Consider the following 19753-nt stretch of genomic DNA (forward strand, 5'->3'; position numbering starts at 1 on the left):
ACCTTCTGTGACATTGGCAACCAAGTTAAATCTTGGGGAATATAATATAAACAAACATCTGTGGAGTTGATTTTTAAGCTCCTTAAGGGTCAGAGACTGTATTCTTCTGAACTAATACTAATGGTTCTAAGATGTTTTTTTTAAACCTCACTGGGAGGGGTCCTCATATGGATGATTGGCACCTGCCTGTCACTGACTGTGACACACCACAGATTGGAAGATGCACCCCCATGCAGGGAGGTTTGCAAGTGAAAAGAAATTATTAAATTATTTAATGGAGAATAGTCCATCTTTACTTCACAAGTGATTTTTTCTTAAAATGATTTTATTTATTTATTTGGTTGCTTTGGGTCTTCGTTGCTGCTCACGGGCTTTCTCTAGTTGTGGCGAGCGGGGGCTACTCTTCGTTGTGGTGCGCGGGCTCCTCATTGCGGTGACTTCTCTTGTTGCGGAACGTGGGCTCTAGGCACGCGAGCTTCAGTAGTTGTGGCTTGCAGGCTTCAGTAGTTGTGTCTCGTGGGCTCTAGAGCGCAGGGTCAGTAGTTGTGGCGCACGGGCTTAGTTGCTCCACGGCATGTGGGATCTTCCCGGACCAGGGGTCGAACCCGTGTCCCCTGCATTGGCAGGCTATTCTTAACCACTGTGCCACCAGGGAAGTCCCTCATAAGTAATTTCTGATGAAGTTCTAAAATTATTGTGGTGAGTTTTCTGAAACTCTTCTGGGAACCGGCAAAAGACAAAATGACTTTTTGCCCCTCTGTCTTAAAATTCAAGTTCAGGTTTAGGTAAGCTTTTTTTAGGACATGAATGAGAGTCTGTTTGGTGGACGAGCTTGCCGGCAGTTCCCTGGGGGCTCCTCACCAGCACCACCAGCTCGGGGGCATCTCTCATTGACAGTGGAGCAGTCACAGAGGCAGCCAGCACTTCGGCACACGCCTGCAGCCTGTCGTCACTCATGGAGTGAACAGAATGACGGCGTGCACACCTGTTGACTCCCCCACGACTGTCTTAGGTGGGCGGATTTTGGATTCTACTTTTCACAGCCACGCTGGAGCCCACCTTGCTCGCGTTGTGAGATATGATGACCCCAGACGGAGGACAGTCGAGCAGGGGTCATGGGCATTTAGTCTCCCTAATGAGCCACACATTATGTTGCATTTAAAATATTAAGAATGGTGGTCCAGAAAAATGTGAGATGCTGTTCTTTTTACCAAAAGTGAGGTGAATGTTTTAATACAAATATCATACTATATTTTTTAAAACTCACATTTCTGTAATATGTCGATGTATAATATATTTTTTTAATCTTTGGGTATACTTGCTTTACAATGGTGTGTTAGTTTCTGCTTTATAACAGAGTGAATCAGCTATACATATGCATATATCCCCATATCTCCTCCGTCTTGGATCTCCCTCCCACCCTCCCTATCCCACCCCTGTAGGTGGTCACAAAGCACTGAGCTGATCTCCCTGTGCTATGCGGCTGCTTCCCACTAGCTATCTGTTTTACATTTGGTAGTGTATATATGTCCATGCCACTCTCTCACTTCGTCCCAGGTTACCCTTCCCCCTCCCCGTGTCCTCAAGTCCATTCTCTACATGTGCGTCTTTATTCCTGTTCTGCCCCTGGGTTCCTCAGATCCATATATATATATATTTTTTTTAGATTTCATATATATGTGTTAGCATACAGTATTTTTCTCTTTCTGACTTACTTCACTCTGTATGACAGACTCTAGGTCCATCCACCTCACTACAAATAACTCAATTTCGTTTCTTTTTATGGCTGAGTAATGTTGCATTGTATATATGTGCCACATCTTCTTTATCCATTCATCTGTCGATGGACACTTAGGTTGCTTCCGTCTCCTGGCTACTGTAAATAGAGCTGCAATGAACATTGTGGTACATGGCTCTTTTTGAATTATGGTTTTCTCAGGGCATATGCCCAGTAGTGGGATTGCTGGGTCCTATGGTAGTTCTATTTTTAGTTTTTTAAGGAATCTCCATACTGTTCTCCATAGTGGCTGTATCAATTTACATTCCCACCAACAGTGCAGGAGGGTTCCCTTTTGTTCACACCCTCTCCAGCATTTATTGTTTGTAGATTTTTGATGATGGCCATTCTGACTGGTGTGAGGTGATACCTCATTGTAGTTTTGATTTGCATTTCTCTAATTAGTGATTTTGAGCATCCTTACATGGCAATCTGTATACCTTCTTTGGAGAAATGTCTGTTTAGGTCTTCTGCCCATTTTTGGATTGAGTTGTTTGTGTTTTTGATATTGAGCTGCATGAGCTGCTTGTAAATTTTGGAGATTAATCCTTTGTCATTTGCTTCATTTGCAAATATTTTCTCCCATTCTGAGGGTTGTCTTTTCGTCTTGTTTATGGTTTCCTTTGCTGTGCAAAAGCTTTGAAGTTTCATTGGGTCCCATTTGTTTATTTTTGTTTTTATTTGCATTTCTCTAGGAGGTGGGTCAAAAAGGATCTTGCTGTGATTTATGTCATAGAGTGTTCTGCCTATGTTTTCCTCTTAGTGTTTGATAGTGTCTGGCCTTACATTTAGGTCTTTAATCCAGTTTGAGTTTACTTTTGCGTATGGTGTTAGGGAATGTTCTAATTTCATTTTTTTACATGTAGCTGTCCAGTTTTCCCAGCACCACTTATTGAAGAGGCTGTCTTTTCTCCACTGTATATTCTTGCCTCCTTTATCAAAGATAAGCTGGCCATATGTGCGTGGGTTTATCTCTGGGCTTTCTATCCTGTTCCGTTGATCGATATTTCTTTTTTTGTGCCAGTACCATACTGTCTTGATTACTGTAGCTGTGTAGTATAGTCCGAAGCCCGGGAGCCTGATTCCTCCAGGTCCGTTTTTCTTTCGCAAGATTGATTTGGCTATTCGGGGTCTTTTGTGTTTCCATACAAATTGTGAAATTTTTTGTTCTAGTTCTGTGAAAAATGCCATTGGTAGTTTGATAGGGAGTGCACTGAATCTGTAGATTGCTTTGCGTAGTATAGTCATTTTCACAATGTTGTTTCTTCCAATCCAAGAACGTGATATATCTCTCCATCTGGTGGTATCCACTTTAATTTCTTTCATCAGTGTCTTATAGTTTTCTGAATATAGGTCTTTTGTCTCCTTAGGTAGGTTTATTCCTATGTATTTTTTTCTTTTTGTTGCAATGGTAAATGGGAATATTTCCTTAATTTCTCTTTCTGATTTTTCATCATTAGTGTATAGGAATGCAAGAGATTGCTGTGCATTAATTTTGTATCCTGCTACTTTACCAGATTCTTTGATTAGCTCTAGTAGTTTTCTGGTAGCATCTTTAGGATTCTCTATGTATAGTATCATGTCATCTGCAAACAGTGACAGTTTTACTTCTTATTTGGCAATTTGGATTCCTGTTATTTCTTTTACTTCTCTGATTGCTGTGGCTAAGACTTCCAAAACTGTGTTGAATAATAGTGGTGAGAGTGAACAACCTTGCCTTGTTCTTGATCTCAGAGGAAATGGTTTCAGTTTTTCACCATTGAGAACAGTGTTGGCTGTGGGTTTGTCATATATGGCCTTTAGTATGTTGAGGTAAGTCCCCTCTATGCCTACTTTCTGGAGGGTTTTTATCATAAAAGGGTGTTGAATTTTGTCGAAAGCTTTTTCTGCATCTATTGAGATGATCATATGGTGTTTCTCCTTCAGTTTGTTATTATGGTTTATCACATTGATTTGCGTATATTGAAGAATCCTTGCATTCCTGGGATAAAACCCACTTGATCATGGTGTATGATCCTTTTGATGTGCTGTTGAATTCTGTTTGCTAGTATTTTGTTGAGAATTTTTGCATCTGTGTTCATCAGTGATATTGGCCTGTAGTTTTCTTTCTTTGTGATATCTTTGTCTGGTTTTGGTATCAGGGTGATGGTGGCCTCATAGAATGAGTTTGGGAGTGTTTCTTCCTCTGCTATATTTTGGAAGAGTTTGAGAAGGATAGGTGTTAGCGCTTCTCTAAATGTTTGATAGAATTCGCCTGTGAATCCATCTGGTCTTGGGCTTTTGTTTGTTGGAAGATTTTTAATCACAGTTTCAATTTCAGTGCCTGTGGTTGGCCTGTTTTTATTTTCTATTTTCTTCCTGGTTCAGTCTCTGAAGGTTGTGCTTTTCTTAGGATTTGTCCATTTCTTCCAGGTTGTTCATTTTATTGGCATATAGTTGCTTGAAGTAATCTCTCCTGATCCTTTGTATTTCTGCAGTGTCAGTTGTTACTTCCCCTTTTTCATTTCTACGTCTGTTGATGTGAGTCTCCTCCCTTTTTTTCTTCATGAGTCTGGTTTGTGGTTTATCAATTTTGTGTATCTTCTCAAAGAACCAGCTTTTAGATTTATTGATCTTTGCTATTGTTTCCTTCATTTCTTTTTCATTTACTTCTGATCTCATCTTTATGATTTCTTCCCTTCTGGTAACTTTGGGTTTTGTTTTTTCTTCTTTCTCTAATTGCTTTGGGTGTAAGCGTCGGTTGTTTATTTGAGATTTTTCTTGTTTCTTGATGTAGGATTGTATTGCTATAAACTTTCCTCTTAGAACTGCTTTTGCTGCATCCCCATAGGTTTTGGGTCATCGTGTTTTCATTGTCATTTGTTCCTAGGTATTTTTTGATTTCCTCGTTGATTTCTTCAGTGATCTCTTGGTTATTTAGTAGTGTATTGTTTAGCCTCCATGTGTTTGTATTTTTTACAGATTTTTCCCCTGTAATTGATATCTAGTCTCATAGCGTTGTGGTTGGAAAAGATACTTGATACGATTTCAATTTTCTTAAATTTACCAAGGCTTGATTTGTGACCCAAGATATGATCTATCCTGGAGAATGTTCCATGAGCACTTGAGAAGAAAGTGTATTCTGTTGTTTTCGGATGGAATGTCCTATAAATACAAATTAAGTCTATCATGTTTAATGTATCATTTAAAGCTTGTGTTTCCTTATCTGTTTTCATTTTGGATGATCTGTCCATTGGTGAAAGTGGGTGTTAAAGTCCCTTACTATGATTGTGTTCCTGTCGATATCCCCTTTTATGGCTGTTAGCATTTGCCTTAGTATTGAGGTGCTCCTATGTTTGGTGCATAAATATTTACAATTATATCTTCTTCTTGGAGTGATCCCTTGATCATTATGTAGTGTCCTTCTTTGTCTCTTCTAATAGTCCTTATTTTAAAATCTGTTTTTTCTGATATGAGAATTGCCACTCCAGCTTTCTTTTGATTTCCATTTGCATGGAATATCTTTTCCCATCCCCTTACTTTCAGTCTGTATGTGTCCCTAGGTCTGAATTGCCTCACTTGTAGACAGCATATATACATGTCTTGTTTTTGTATCCATTCAGCCAGTCTGTGTCTTTTGGTTGGAGCATTTAATCCATTTACATTTAAGGTAGTTATCAATATGTATGTTCCTATGACCATTTTCTTAATTGTTTTGGGTTTGTTATTGTAGGTCTTTTCCTTCTCTTGTGTTTCCCGCCTAGAGAAGTTTCTTTAGCATTTGTTGTAAAGCTGGTTTGGTGGTGCTGAATTCTCTTAGCTTTTGCTTGCCTGAAAAGCTTTTGATTTCTCCATCAAATCTGAATGAGATCCTTGCTGGGTAGAGTAACCTTGGTTGTAGCTTTTTCTCTTTCAGCACATTTTCCTGCCAGTCGCTTCTGGCCTGCTCAGTTTCTGCTGATAAATCAGCTGATAACCTTATGGGGATTCCTTTGTATGTTATTTTTTTGTTTTTCCCTTGCTGCTTTTAATAATTTGTCTTTGTATTTAATTTTTGTTAGTCTGATTAATACGTGTCTTAGTGTGTTTTTCCTAGAGTTTATCCTGTTTGGGATTCTCTGTGCTTCTTGGACTTGGGTGACTATTTCCTTTCCCATGTTAGGGAAGTTTTCAACTATAATCTCTTCAAATACTTTCTCAGACCCTTTCTTTTTCTCTTCTTCTGGTACCCCTATAATTCGAATGTTGGTGCGTTTAGTGTTGTCGCATAGGTCTCTGAGACTGTCTTCACATTTTTTTTTCCTACATTCTGCTCTGTGGGAGTTATTTCCACTATTTTATCTTCCAGGTCACTTATCTGTTATTCTGCCTCAGTTTTCCTGCTATTGATTCCTTCTAGAGAATTTTAAATTTCATGTATTGTGTAGTTCATCATTGTTTGTTTGCTCTTTAGTTCTTCTAGGTCCTTGTTAAACGTTTCTTGTATTTTCTCCATTCTGTTTCCAAGATTTGGATCACCTTTACTATCATTACTCTGGATTCTTTTTCAGGTAGACTGCCTATTTCCTCTTCATTCATTTGGTCTGTTGGGTTTTTACCTTGCTGCTTCATCTGCTGTGTATTTCTCTGTCTTCTCATGTTGCTTAACTTACTGTGTTTGGGGTCTGGTTTTCTCAGGCTGCAGGTTCGTAGTTCCCGTTGTTTTTGGTGTCCGCCCGCAGTGGCTGAGGTTGGTTCAGTGGGCTGTGTAGGCTTCCTAGTGGAGGGGACTAGTGCCTGTGTTCTGGTGGATGAGGCTAGATCTTGTCTTTCTGGTGAGCAGGACCATGTCCGTTGGTGTGTTTTGGCGTCTCTGTGACCTTACTATGATTTTAGGCAGCCTCTCTGCTAATGGGTGGGTTTGTTTTCCTGTCTTGCTATTTGTTTGGCATAGGGTGTCCAACACTGGAGCTTGCTGGTTGTTGAGTGGAGCTGGGTCTTGGCATTGAGATGGAGATCTCTGGGAGAGCTTTTGCCATTTGATATTATGTGGAGCCGGGAGGTCTCTGGTGCACCAATGTCCTGAACTCAGCTCTCCCACCTCAGAGACTCAGTCTTGACACCCGGCTGGAGCACCAAGACCCTGTCAGCCACAGGGCTCAGAAGAAAAGGGAGAAAGAAAGAAAGAAAGAAAGAAAAAACTAAAATAAAATAGAATAAAGGTTTTAAGATAAAAATTTTAAAAATTATTAAAAATAAAAAAGTAAAAAGAAAAAAAGCGGACAGGCAGAACCCTTGACAAATGGTAAAAGCAAAGCTATGCAGTCAGAATCACTCCAAGAAGCGTACACATACACACTCATAAAAAGAGAAAAGGGAAAAGAAATTATATATCTTTTGGGAAGTCTGAGGTCTTCTGCCAGCATTCAGTAGGTGTTCCGTAGGAGCTGTTCCACATGTAGATAGATGTATTTCTGATGTATTTGTGGGGAGGATGGTGATCTCCGTGTCTTACTCCTCCACCATCCTGAAGGTCTCTCTTATATTTTTGATCAAGGAGATTGATTCTGTTTTGAAAGGAATGAAAGATGTTGGGAAATAAAAAATACTGCAGTTGTTACTGGTCTTATCTCGGGGACAAGAGGTATTCCAAAAAAACTAGAGCCAATGATTTTTCCCTAAAATTGCTGTCTGGTATTTTAGAAGATTACTTCATAATGTCATTCCAGCATTTACAACAATACTGCTTCTCACTTTTTTGTTTTTTCAGTGTTTAAGTTTTTTACTCACCACACGTAATACAATTCTTCAGCTAAAACAGGAGTAATGAGACAAAATGGTTCTGAAAAGTACAATAGAAAAATATTGTCCACTGGTTTATTTTTCCAAATGAGTAATAGGCTGTTTACAAATAAGTAGATCTCCAATGATGTATTTTAAAATGGCAAATCTATTACTGTTTGAAATCTAAATTAAAAAAAATTTACTGCTTCTCACTTTTAATAGTACCTTTCATTCCTTCTGATATTTTTATTATTTAGAAAGAAGTAAAGCCACTAGTTTGAAAAATTATGCAAGTTCTTATCAGGGCAAAGGGCCCAGTTGTGACATGCCGGCATGGTCCCTTTGTCTTTATATAAGCTCTTTGAGCCTCAGTATCTTTCACGATAAAGCCGGCGTGAGGAAATCTCCTAACAGGATCGTTGTGATGATCAGATCAGAACGCGGGTGTCAAGCACTTGATGCCATACCTAGCGTGTGTCAGCTGTGATGTGGTGTTGTTCCTATTTAATACCTGGGTTATTGGATTTATAAATAATTTAACATCTTCCTGGGCTTCGTAACTTAACAGTACATGTGGGTCAGTTTAAGTGTTCAGAATCAGCACTTAGTTTCATTACTGTTGAGAGGAATTGTTAATCATTCTAGGACATGGTAAAGACCCATGTTGGTAAAAATGTGTTTTTAAGATGCCAGTATCTCCTGCTGAGTATGTTTTTGGCATTCTAAAAGTAAAGAATTTGGTTTTCTCTTGCTTGCTTGCTTTTTGCTTGCCTTTTCAGTTACGTCTGCTGACAAGGTAAATAATTAAGATGAGAAAATAATTGTTTCATGTTGTGGCTTGAATTTTGAGATCTTATTGCTGTACTTCTAGAAAGAGATGACCAGAGCTGTAAAACTAAATGAAGCATACACTTGGGAAAACAAAATTTTCTTTCTCTGTGTTCTTTTCTGAAAACCCTAATAGAAGTAATAAAATAAATAGTTTCACCAGAAATGCTCAGTGATCCCCAGCAGACTTCCTTAGGATGGTGTACATGTTCATGAGAAGCTCAGTGATCCCCAGCAGACTTCCTTAGGATGGTGTACATGTTCACGAGAAGCTCAGTGATCCCCAGCAGACTTCCTTAGGATGGTGTACATGTTCACGAGAAGCTCAGTGATCCCCAGCAGACTTCCTTAGGATGGTGTACATGTTCACGAGAAGCTCAGTGATCCCCAGCAGACTTCCTTAGGATGGTGTACATGTTCACGAGAAGCTCAGTGATCCCCAGCAGACTTCCTTAGGATGGTGTACATGTTCACGAGAAGCTCAGTGATCCCCAGCAGACTTCCTTAGGATGGTGTACATGTTCACGAGAAGCTCAGTGATCCCCAGCAGACTTCCTTAGGATGGTGTACATGTTCACGAGAAGCTCAGTGATCCCCAGCAGACTTCCTTAGCATGGTGTACATGTTCACGAGAAGCTCAGTGATCCCCAGCAGACTTCCTTAGGATGGTGTACATGTTCACGAGAAGCTCAGTGATCCCCAGCAGACTTCCTTAGGATGGTGTACATGTTCACGAGAAGCTCAGTGATCCCCAGCAGACTTCCTTAGGATGGTGTACATGTTCACGAGAAGCTCAGTGATCCCCAGCAGACTTCCTTAGGATGGTGTACATGTTCACGAGAAGCTCAGTGATCCCCAGCAGACTTCCTTAGGATGGTGTACATGTTCACGAGAAGCTCAGTGATCCCCAGCAGACTTCCTTAGGATGGTGTACATGTTCACGAGAAGCTCAGTGATCCCCAGCAGACTTCCTTAGGATGGTGTACATGTTCACGAGAAGCTCAGTGATCCCCAGCAGACTTCCTTAGGATGGTGTACATGTTCACGAGAAGCTCAGTGATCCCCAGCAGACTTCCTTAGGATGGTGTACATGTTCACGAGAAGCTCAGTGATCCCCAGCAGACTTCCTTAGGATGGTGTACATGTTCACGAGAAGCTCAGTGATCCCCAGCAGACTTCCTTAGGATGGTGTACATGTTCATGAGAAGCTCAGTGATCCCCAGCAGACTTCCTTAGGATGGTGTACTTGTTCATGAGAAGCGTTTCTGCCTTCCTGTCAAAGGCCAGTCACGTGGATTTGTGCTTAGTGTGTAATGTAATATTTCTAAAGTTCTTAAGCTAATTTAGTTCTATTTGAAAATTCTTGTGTGCCAATCTCTCCCTCTCTCTCTCTTTTTTGCTTTTGTGTGTGTGCGGCTTTGTGTGAGAGAGTGGGGAAGCTTGACCACAGGGGTCAGGTACTGCCCTTGAGAGGGTAAGGTGCCCTGGATCCCAGATTATATAAAGTAGCCGTCAGTGCAGAGTTTGAAGAACATTTCTGTCTTTTCCCTTTCATGAGTTAAAGCCCGGTTTGGTTGGTAGCAAAGAGACAGAGCTGAGAGTGACGGGGAGGGAAGGAGAGGGGACAGTGTGGAGGAGAGAGAGAGAGGGAGACAGAGAAAGGGAGAGAGAGAGGGCGTGAGGAGGTGGTTTTTTTTTTTTTTTAATATTTATTTATTTATTTGGTTGCACCGGGTCATAGTTGCAGCACTTGGGCTCCTTAGTTGTGGCCGGCGGGCTCCTTAGTTGTGGCCGGCAAGCTCCTTGCTTGTGGCATGAATGTGGGATTTAGTTCCCTGACCAGGGATCAAACCTGGGCCCCTTGCATTGGGAGCGCAGAGTCTTATCCACTGTGCCACCAGGGAAGTCCCCGGAGGTGGGAGTTTAAGGTGATGGAAGCACGTATACATGAAACCTTTTTTTCTCTCCAAACATGAAACTGAATAAAGGAGGGAACAAACACTGGAAAAAAGAGCCAGGGCCTTCTGTGATACCTTCCATGTGGTGTGCAAAACTCAGACTTCATCGCCGGCGTCCTGGGAGGGATGGCATTGCCACCTGTCTCAGGGGAGCCAGGGATGCCGGCCTTTCATGGGGTCCTGCCGGGCCAGGAGGGCTGGGGACACAGCTTCGCGAGAGTGGGTGGGCAGGCTGTGATGCTGGGCGCCCAGTGGCCCATAGAGTCCTGTTTCCTCTTGTTTCTGTCTGAGCCTCTTCCACATGTTTGTTTCCAGGTGGCAGAGATAAGCGCGGGGGTCCCATCCTAACCTTCCCGGCCCGCAGCAATCATGACAGGATACGACAGGAGGACCTCCGGAGGCTCATTTCCTACCTGGCCTGTATCCCCAGGTGAGTCCCGCGTGGTCGTGGCTGGTCCCTGTCCCAGAGGTGCAGCGCTGCACACACTCCCCAGAAAACAGCCCACAGGAGCCTGGATTCTGATCAAAGTGCTGTCAAGTGAAAATCATGGTCTTTCTCCTTATTTTCCTTTTGTGACCCTCCTCGGTGCGGGGCTGAGAAGGGCAGTGTTCTGAGTGAGCAGGCTTGTGTGGTGGCGATGGGGGTGGCTTGGCCACCGGGCGGGGACCTTAGGTTGTGGTGCCCAAGGTGGAGGTAAAGCAGAGATGATCCTGATAACGGAGACCCGGCGGGCCGGAGGCTCACCAGTGGAGTGTGGTTTCCGAGAGGAACTTTGTGGCTCTGTGCTGCGCTTCAGTTCCTGGGAAGTATTCGGTTGATTTGTAGCGTGAACTTTGCAGGGCACTCAGAATCCCTACCAGCTAATGTCCCGGGACATGGAGTTTGGGAGCTCTCATTCAATCTGCGACCCGCTAGTGACAGCCAGGGGGATTTTCGGCGTAGATGCCAAGGAACACGAGGAATAGGCAAGGCTTTATTTTCTGGAGAGCCCTGACGTGAGGAGCGGTTAACAGCAGTGGGCCAGTGTGTATACCTGCGGAGTCTAGCATCTTTGCTTCTGCTCTAGAAACATATTACTGAGGTTTTACCTACAGAGCGAGCTGACAGCTGGCAGAAGAAACCCTCCCCCGCCTCCCACATTAACATCTCCATTTAATGGTTAAGATTAATTTTTGGAAAACAAAGTACTGCTCTGATATGATCCAAGCATACAGCCAGGCCTGGCATAAGAGGTGGCTGTGTGCCGGGGGTCGGAGCGGGACCCCCTGTGAGGAAGAGGTACTCTCACCCCAGAAGCGGGTGTGCTAAAGCAGGGCATGGCTGATGTGCGCCAGTGAAGAGGGATTTCCTAGGAGACTAAACGAGCGCCTGAAAAAGGACACTCGGTCATAATATAGACTAACGAGTAGCCGTAAGGAACATGCTAACGCCAGGAAAGCATAAAAGATGGTCAACAGCAGCGTAGTGGATTCTAAAGTTTGAGGTGAGTGTAACAGATCGCCCACGGAGCAGGGCTTGTGACTCTCCCGCGACCTCTTTGGGTTGACACCAGCCAGGGAAACAGCACTGTCCTCTGGCAACCCATCCTCACGGTGGCTGAGGAAGGTCAGCTTTGGTGTCGATGGTCTGAGCTTCAGAGGGGGTTCTTGGGTTTTTCTGTAGGGTATCCTTTGTGGGAAAGCTATTACATCAAATCATCAGCAACACATTAATGGGCCCCTGCTTAAATATGTGGAAAAGTTTTCCCTTTCCTCTTACTCTGATATTTTCTTGGACTGTTGAACTGTTGAAATCACAGAGTTGGAAAGAGTTTTAGAAGTTATTTTACTACTCACTGTCACTTATAAATAACAACACAGTTTACAGCCACTACTTACTGAGCTCTTACTATGTGCCATGTGCTGTGCTAATGATGAAAAAGAAACAGGTACAGACGATGATGTGAAAAAACAGATCCCTGCCATCCAAAATGATGCTTGGTGTATAGTTCAGTGAAACACAAGTTGAATTTCACCCAGGTGATCTTTTAGAAAACATTTACACCGTTGGAATTCTGTATATAACTTTGGCAACTTGCTTTCTGGTTTTGAAATCCATATTGATTATAAATGTAAAAAAATTACTTTTCCTTTCATTGATATCATAAAGAAATCGATTCAAGTATATTTTGAATCAGCTGGATGACCCACTTTAAAAAAAAACAAACACAAAACTTTGTCCTGGGAATCGTGAGTGTAAACAAAACTAGAGAGAAGCGAACACCCATGGGCCCATCATCCAGCTCCAACGATTATTGGATTCTGCCAATCTTGTCTACTTCCCCAAGAAAACATAGCAAATCCCAGATATTCTCTCATTTCTCTCGTAAGTTCCTCGGTGTGTAGAGTGACCCTCCAAGCACCGAGCACAGTCAGTTCGTTTCATTGCCTGGCTTTGCTTTTGTATTTACAATTTCAAGTGACAGGCAATGCCAGTTTCTTGTTCTTGGTTAATGAGCAAATGAGAGAGATGGGATTAATTTGTATGTAAATGATGCGTTTGCCAAATCATAGTGGAGGAAGGTTTCCCAGTGGTCCAAATAGAAGTGGCCACAAAAAGAGTCCTCTCCAGGTCCACCGCAGGTCCTACAGCGACTGACAGAGAACCTTAGTGCCGCCTTCAGGGAGCCTGCAGAGGTGGGAGAGCTCTGGTGTTAGCCAGACAGTGGGATCACTGATCATGTCAGGAGATTAATGGTGTGTGAATTTTGGGGGACTTGTGGGTTGGCTTGTTCTTTATTTGAGTCTATAATTTGTTGTTACAGTTTCAGCGTGAAATACACAGTCCTGGGCAGTGGGAGGGGCAGGGGGTGGATGTCCTGTGGGACTCCTTTCTCTGTCCACCACTGTCAATGTTTTCTGTGACATGATGGTAGCCTCTGGCTGCCCCTCAGCCAGACAGTTACAGGGCTACACATTCCCGGATTTGGAGAAGTGTGCCATCCGGGAAAGCTTGGGGGTCAGAGTCAGACGGACTGACCTGGTTTACTTAATTTTATGGGGTTTCTGATCTACGAGATGTGATAGTAATCTGTACTTCTCGGATCACTGTATTAAGTAAGATTATTTATGTACATGCCCAGCACAGTGTCTGACTCATGGTAGCTGTCTCAGAAGTGGTACAGTAATGTCCATCTTTCGTATTTGCTCTTTGACTTCCCTTCAGTTGATTTTCTTTTTGCCATGTGTTCTAGAACCAGATCATCTTGTCTGTTTTTTTTCTGCGTGGCCTCCTGTCTTTGCCTCTTAAAATGTGGCCCCCAGAGTTAAAACATAATGTGATCTGAGAGTGGTGACTAGTTTTGAGTACTGTTGTTTGGGCCACCTTCCCTCCCCTCTCCCTTCCTTAAAAAACAAACAAACAATTAGAATAATAGATTGGTTTTCATATGATTAATTTGCAAGGGAACTTTTCCTTAACTGTGTAGGAGAAAAGTCACAGCGGAACTTCTTCGTGCTGTGATGGGGACTCCTGCACAGAAATGATAATCACGTTAGTCTTGGTGCATCTCTAGGTGTTTATTGCTCTTTTGAATTATACTCATTATGTTCTAGAACGTTTTGGCTTCTTTGGAATGATTTATAGCAACTAAATGGATAAAGCACTCTGACTCTCTTTTGTCACCAATGAAATCATGTGAAACTTTTGAGTTGATTCATTCATGAACATTCATATAAAAAGGTACCTTCTTCATCTAGGAACTGAAGAAAGGAGAGTTTCTCTTTTTTAGAGACCTGAATTGAAAAAGGACCTTAGTTTCATCTACATTTTTAAAAATCTCACAGCTAAAATGAGGCTCTTAGGTAAAACTGCTGAAATACCTGGTTAACAAGTCACACTTTGCAGTGAGCAGTGCCTTGAAGGAAGAGCATGGCACGGAGCCCTTCAGCAGCAGCTGTGCTTGTTCATTAGATGCTCAGAAATAGAGCTGTGGCTTTGGTCATGTTTGCAAGTCGCCGCTTTCTTAATAACGCGTGGCTTTTAACTTGATAAAGACAGATGGGTGCGAAGGATGCGCACTCCAAGCCCAGTTGGAGTGCTGCTTGCTTTACTTGGAAGTCACCGGTGGGAACAGTTGGATGGCGGAGGCAGGTGGCTGGTTAATCCTTCTGTAAGCGGTGTAAGCTCAGGGCACCTTTTGCTTGTGTCTCTCTCCAGCTTGTTCTTCTTGTTAAGCCTGGAGTTATTCAGGATTCCTTCTAAGCCCCGTCAAGTGGAGGGGCCTTGTAGTTTTACGTACACACTGTGTAGAGCCATGTGAGGAGAAAGGCTGCCAGAGAATTTACCTCGATAGGGGACGACGGATGCTTAAAGCGCAGGACCAGACAGCAGCCCGTACAGCAGCAGAACCTGTTGCCCGACAGCCTCCTGTCTTTGGTGAACGGCAGCAGAACATGAGAGTCTGGAGCAGAAGGTCCCAGCTGGGCAGCAGACATCTGACGTCCTGCTCAGGCAGGTCTAGCCCCAAGGCGCTGTGGAGCCCAGAAGTTCTTGCAGGATGGCAAGCTCCTTTAGAACCCCAGGAAGTTCAGAATGCTTAATTTCAGTGACTTGGGGGATTTTAGGAAGCATTTCTGGGAGTGCCTAGCTACGTCTAAGGATTTGTGAAGGTGACCCGAGACGCTCCCAGGATCGTGGCCCAGGACCTACTTGAGACAGGAGGAGTGATAGCATGAGGAGTGTTGAGCCCTGTTAACTGTTTTTCAGTTCATATTCATACAGGAGTTAATCCAATCACTCCTGCAGCTTTCCACACTGGAGTGATAAGCCGGTGTGTTGGATCAGTCTGTTTTCTCCTTAGGGCTTTCAGGACTGTGCTCCTAGGACTGCGGGCCGCCATCAACTCAGGTTCTGTCCCCACGGACTTTTTTGGAATGTTTTTGGGAGTATGCCTCTTATACTGATGAAGTTGTCATAGGAACTTGGAGTGTCCGTTACTCTACTGGTATGAATCAAAAGATAAGGAAAAGAATGGCGTGTGAGGGAGTGGGGAGGGCATGGAGGCGGGGGACGGGAGAAGGTAGGGGAGTAAGCTCATGTGAGAGAGTGTGAAATTGGTTTCAATTTCGACTTAAATTTAGGTGAGACTATGGATTTTTTTTTCCTGTCTATAATGGTCTCACTTTATTTTTAGAATTTTTTTTTTTTTTTTTTTTTTTTTTTGCGGTATGCAAGCCTCTCACTGTTGTGGCCTCTCCCGTTGCGGAGCACAGGCTCCGGACGCACAGGCTCAGCGGCCATGGCTCACGGTCTTAGCCGCTCCACGGCATGTGGGATCTTCCCGGACTGGGTCACGAACCTGCGTCCGCTGCATCGGCAGGCGGACTCTCAACCACTGCGCCACCAGGGAAGCCCTATTTTTAGAAATTTTTTATTAAAAAACTTTTGAAGTGTAGTCAGTCGCTTTACCGTATTGTGTTAGTTTCAGGTGTACAGCAGAATTATTCAGTTACGTGTAGTTTTTTCAGATTACTTTCCGTTGTTGATTATTACAAGATATTGAATGTAGTTCCTTGTGCTAGTAAATCTTTGTTGCTGATCTGTTTTATGTATAGTAGTTTGTATCTGCTAATCCCAAACTCCTAATTTAGCCCTCCCCCCAACCCCCTTCCCTTTGGTAACCATAAATTTGTTTTCTGTGTTTGTGAGTCTGTTTCTGTTTGGTATATAGATTCATTTGTATTATTTTTAGATTCCACATAGAAGTGATATCATATAATGTTTGTCTTTATCTGACTTACTTAGTAGGATGATCTCTAGGTCCGCCATTGTTGCTGCAAATGGCAATATTCCTTCATTTTTATGGCTGAGTAATATTCCATTGTGTATATGTACCACATCTTAACCCAGTTTGTCTGTTGATGGTCACTCGGGTTGTTTCCGTGTCTTGGCTATTGTTAATCGTGCTGTTATGAACATTGGGGGAGATGTATATTTTTTAATTAAAGTTTTCATTTTTCACTGGATATATGCCCAGGAGTGGGATTGCTGGGTCGTATGGTAGTTCTACTTTTAGTTTTTAGAGGAACCTCCATACTGTTCTCCATAGAGGCTGCACCAGTTTACATTCCCACCAACAGTGCAGGAGGGTTCCCTTTTCTCCACACCCTCTCAGGCATTTATTATTTGTAGACTTTTTGATGATGGCCATTCTGACCGGCGTGAGGTGATACCTCAATGTAGTTTTGATTTGCATTTCTCTAATGATTAGGGATGTTGAGCGTCTTTTCATCTGCCTGTTGCCAGCTGTATGTCTTCTTTGGAGAGATGTCTATTTAGGTCTTCTGTCCTTTTTTTTTTTTTTGATTCAGTTGTTTGTTTTTTTGATATTGAATGGTATGAGCTGTTTGTATATTTCGGATATTAACCCCTGTCAGTCACATCATTTGCAAATATTTTCTCCCATTCTGTAGGTTGTCTTTTCGGTTGCTTGATGGTTTTTTTTTGCTGTGCAAAAGCTTTTAAGTTGGATTATGTCCCATTTGTTTAGGGTTTTTAAAATTTTTTTTTATTGGAGTATAGTTACTTTACAATGTTGTGTTAGTTTCTGCTGTACAGCAAAGTGAATCAGCCATATGTATAATATACATACATCTCCTCCCTCCCAGATTTCCTTCCCATTTAGGTCACCACAGAGCACTGAGTTCCCTGTGCTATACAGTAGATCCTCAGTAGTTATCTGTTTTATACATAGTAGTGTATATATGTCAATCCCAATCTCCCAGTTCATCCCACCACTGTTTTGCTTTTGTTTCTTTTGCCTTGGGAGATTGATCTAAGAAAATATTGCTACAATTTATGTCAGAAAATATTTTGCCTATGTTCTCTTCTAGGAGTTTTATGGTGTCATGTTTTACATTTAAGTCTTTAAACCATTTTGAGTTTATTTTTGTATGTAGTGTGAAGGGAGACTATGGATTTTTAACCCAAGTTTATGAACACTCTGACTTTTGTTTTTTTCTTTACTGCAGATGTGCTTTCTGTATATTTCCCGTGTACTCAGAGGCTGAGATTTAATAAAGCTAATAATTTTTATTTCTTCATCAAGGACATTCTTAAGAGAAACTGGCTCTTTTGTTTTAACAGCTAGAACGTGGAGAGGAAGAATACGTGACTTCTAGCACTATCTTGACTTGTGCTCAGAGCCAGCGGTGTCCACCGTGGCCTGTGTGCCATTGGCGCAACCAGCTGTAAAAGATAGACAAGTCTCAGTATTACTAGATTTTACCCCACAGACCCCGCCGGAAGGGTGCCAAGGATCCCAAGGGGCGGGTGGACCACACCTGGGAACTTCTGAGGTAGCTCAGGGGCCTGGGACAAGTTAAAGGGAATAAACTGGGACATTCAAAAGCTCCTGCTATCACCAGCACGCCAGTGCAGGTGGTTTCAGCTCCTGTGACCCCGGAGTCCCGCGTGACTGCTGTTCACTGCTCTGCGTGTGCTGCTGGGGTTCTGTCCCTGCTGTTTAGTGGCCCTAACAGTTACTAGACAGCATGTGTGATCAGTTAACGCACAAAAGACCAGAGAGATGGGTAGGACGGTCATTGCTCTTCTCCTAAAGAGAAGGCAAGATGCAAAACCGTGGACACAAAAGAAAAAGTTTGAAGGTTTTTGAGGTTGAACCCTGTGCGTGAATAGTCAGTCTACTCTGTTAAGGTACCAGGGAGGGTGATGACCACGGGTGAGACCTAAGCTCTTTCTGTAATGATCTCCCGTCTGCCAGCTTCCTGGGTACAAGTGCTGGCCAGGCAGGTGGTGGGTGGAGGGAGGTGCCCCACAGGCAGCAGGATGACGGAAGCAGAATCGGCCTTGCCCAGCAGGACTCTGACCAGAGAAAGTGGTGGGAATTGCGTGGTTTCAATCTGTCTTTTCTTTCTCTGTAGTGAAGAAGTCTGCAAGCGAGGATTCACGGTGATCGTGGACATGCGTGGGTCCAAGTGGGACTCCATCAAGCCTCTGCTCAAGATATTACAAGAGTCCTTCCCCTGCTGCATTCACGTTGCACTGATAATCAAGCCAGACAACTTTTGGCAGAAACAGAGGACTAATTTTGGCAGTTCTAAATTTGAATTTGAGGTAACTTCCCTGTGTAGCCAGACCAACTAAACCAGTAGGTGTGGTTTATTAAAAGCTTTTCCGTCATCATTTTAGGCTGGTTATAGATTTTTAAAAACCATGTATTCAACAAGAACTGCATATCTGACGTACATATGACATGCAAAATTAGTTATTGTGTAAAATAACACAATTAGGCTTGTTTCTCGCCTTATCCCAGTGGGTGTTTTGCCCATGGAGGGTTTAGGTTCCAGGCCTCTTGTTTCTGGGTAATGGGGCTACTGGGGTGTAAGGCGTGTGTCTTAGAAAGAGAAGCCTGTTTCCTTTTACTACACAGGATGAAATAGCTTTACTGTTCAGTGCAAGTGGCTTTAGGTGGCTTCAGAGTCATCATCGTTACCTCAGCCTTGGAAATAAGGGAATGTTAGGGAGAAATGCCCAACTTCACATTTCCTGAGGAAAATGTGTGGGAGAGACTGACTTTTCATCGTGTCCTGGAGAGGACGGTGTGCCGTGTATTTCACACGTCAGGTCTCTCGTTTATGAAAAGGGAGAGGTTCCTTGAAAACCTATGTGGGGCTCTGGATTCAGTTAGCGCACAAGGTCGTTGTCTTTCAGGTAGTGTGTAAAACAGACCTCAACCCGCTGGCTTACTCTCCTTTCCCCTGGAAACTGCTCTCCTTACGTAAGCTACCAGGGTTCTGACAAGGCTTTGATGCAGCTGGTTTCATCAGATGATTATGGGGGAACGTATTCGGGCCAGCTGGAAACTGATTCATGCCGCATTCTGTAATAAAATTTAAGTGTTTTCTAACAATACATTATAATAATTGTTAGTCGAATAGATCGCTTCCTCTAGCCACTTTGCCCAAACATTAGGTTTCAGTGAATGTATTCACGTATTTCAAGGTTAACAACAATAATAGTGTTAAACATACCACACAATATTAATTCTTAAGCTTTATGTTACATGTTACACACACTTTTCAATGTCTTTTCATGGGCACATTACTTGCATTTTAAAATTTCTCAGTCCATGGTATTGATTTTCAACCTGAAATCGGAATTTAGTTTTAATTTGAATTTGAAACTGCACCCAAGAGGTTTAGGTGAAACCAGTAAGCCTTTATCTTCACACACAAGAAGAAGTGATTTTGGAGGACAGTTGGTTGGATATTATATTAGTTATTCTCTTGACGCAGTATGTAAAGTGTGTTGTATTTAATGATACACGTTTTAAGCAGAAATAACGATGTGGTGGTATAATGTATGCAGGTTTTTGCTTGTCTAATTGTGATCTTTCCCTCTGGGCCTTTAAAAGTTTCCTGCACTGGCTTTTCTATTGAACTTGTC

General features: G+C 42.7%; 1 protein-coding gene across 3 annotated transcripts in view; it reads left to right on the plus strand.

The window, feature by feature from the left end:
* Window positions 1-19753, plus strand: part of TRIO (trio Rho guanine nucleotide exchange factor) — a 372400-nt gene that overhangs the window by 138377 nt on the left and 214270 nt on the right. For all 3 annotated transcript variants that reach the window (XM_089908686.1, XM_089908685.1, XM_089908687.1), the window contains exons 3-4: window positions 10621-10735; window positions 18229-18421. In XM_089908686.1, the coding sequence (XP_089764812.1) occupies window positions 10621-10735; window positions 18229-18421 (308 nt within the window). The remainder of the gene's footprint in view (window positions 1-10620; window positions 10736-18228; window positions 18422-19753) is intronic.

This window comes from Delphinapterus leucas, chromosome 3 (genome assembly GCF_059928025.1).
Source record: "Delphinapterus leucas isolate spDelLeu-1000000601 "Yukka" chromosome 3, BTC_Dleu_Yukka2, whole genome shotgun sequence".
In the NCBI taxonomy this organism is placed as follows: domain Eukaryota; kingdom Metazoa; phylum Chordata; class Mammalia; order Artiodactyla; family Monodontidae; genus Delphinapterus; species Delphinapterus leucas.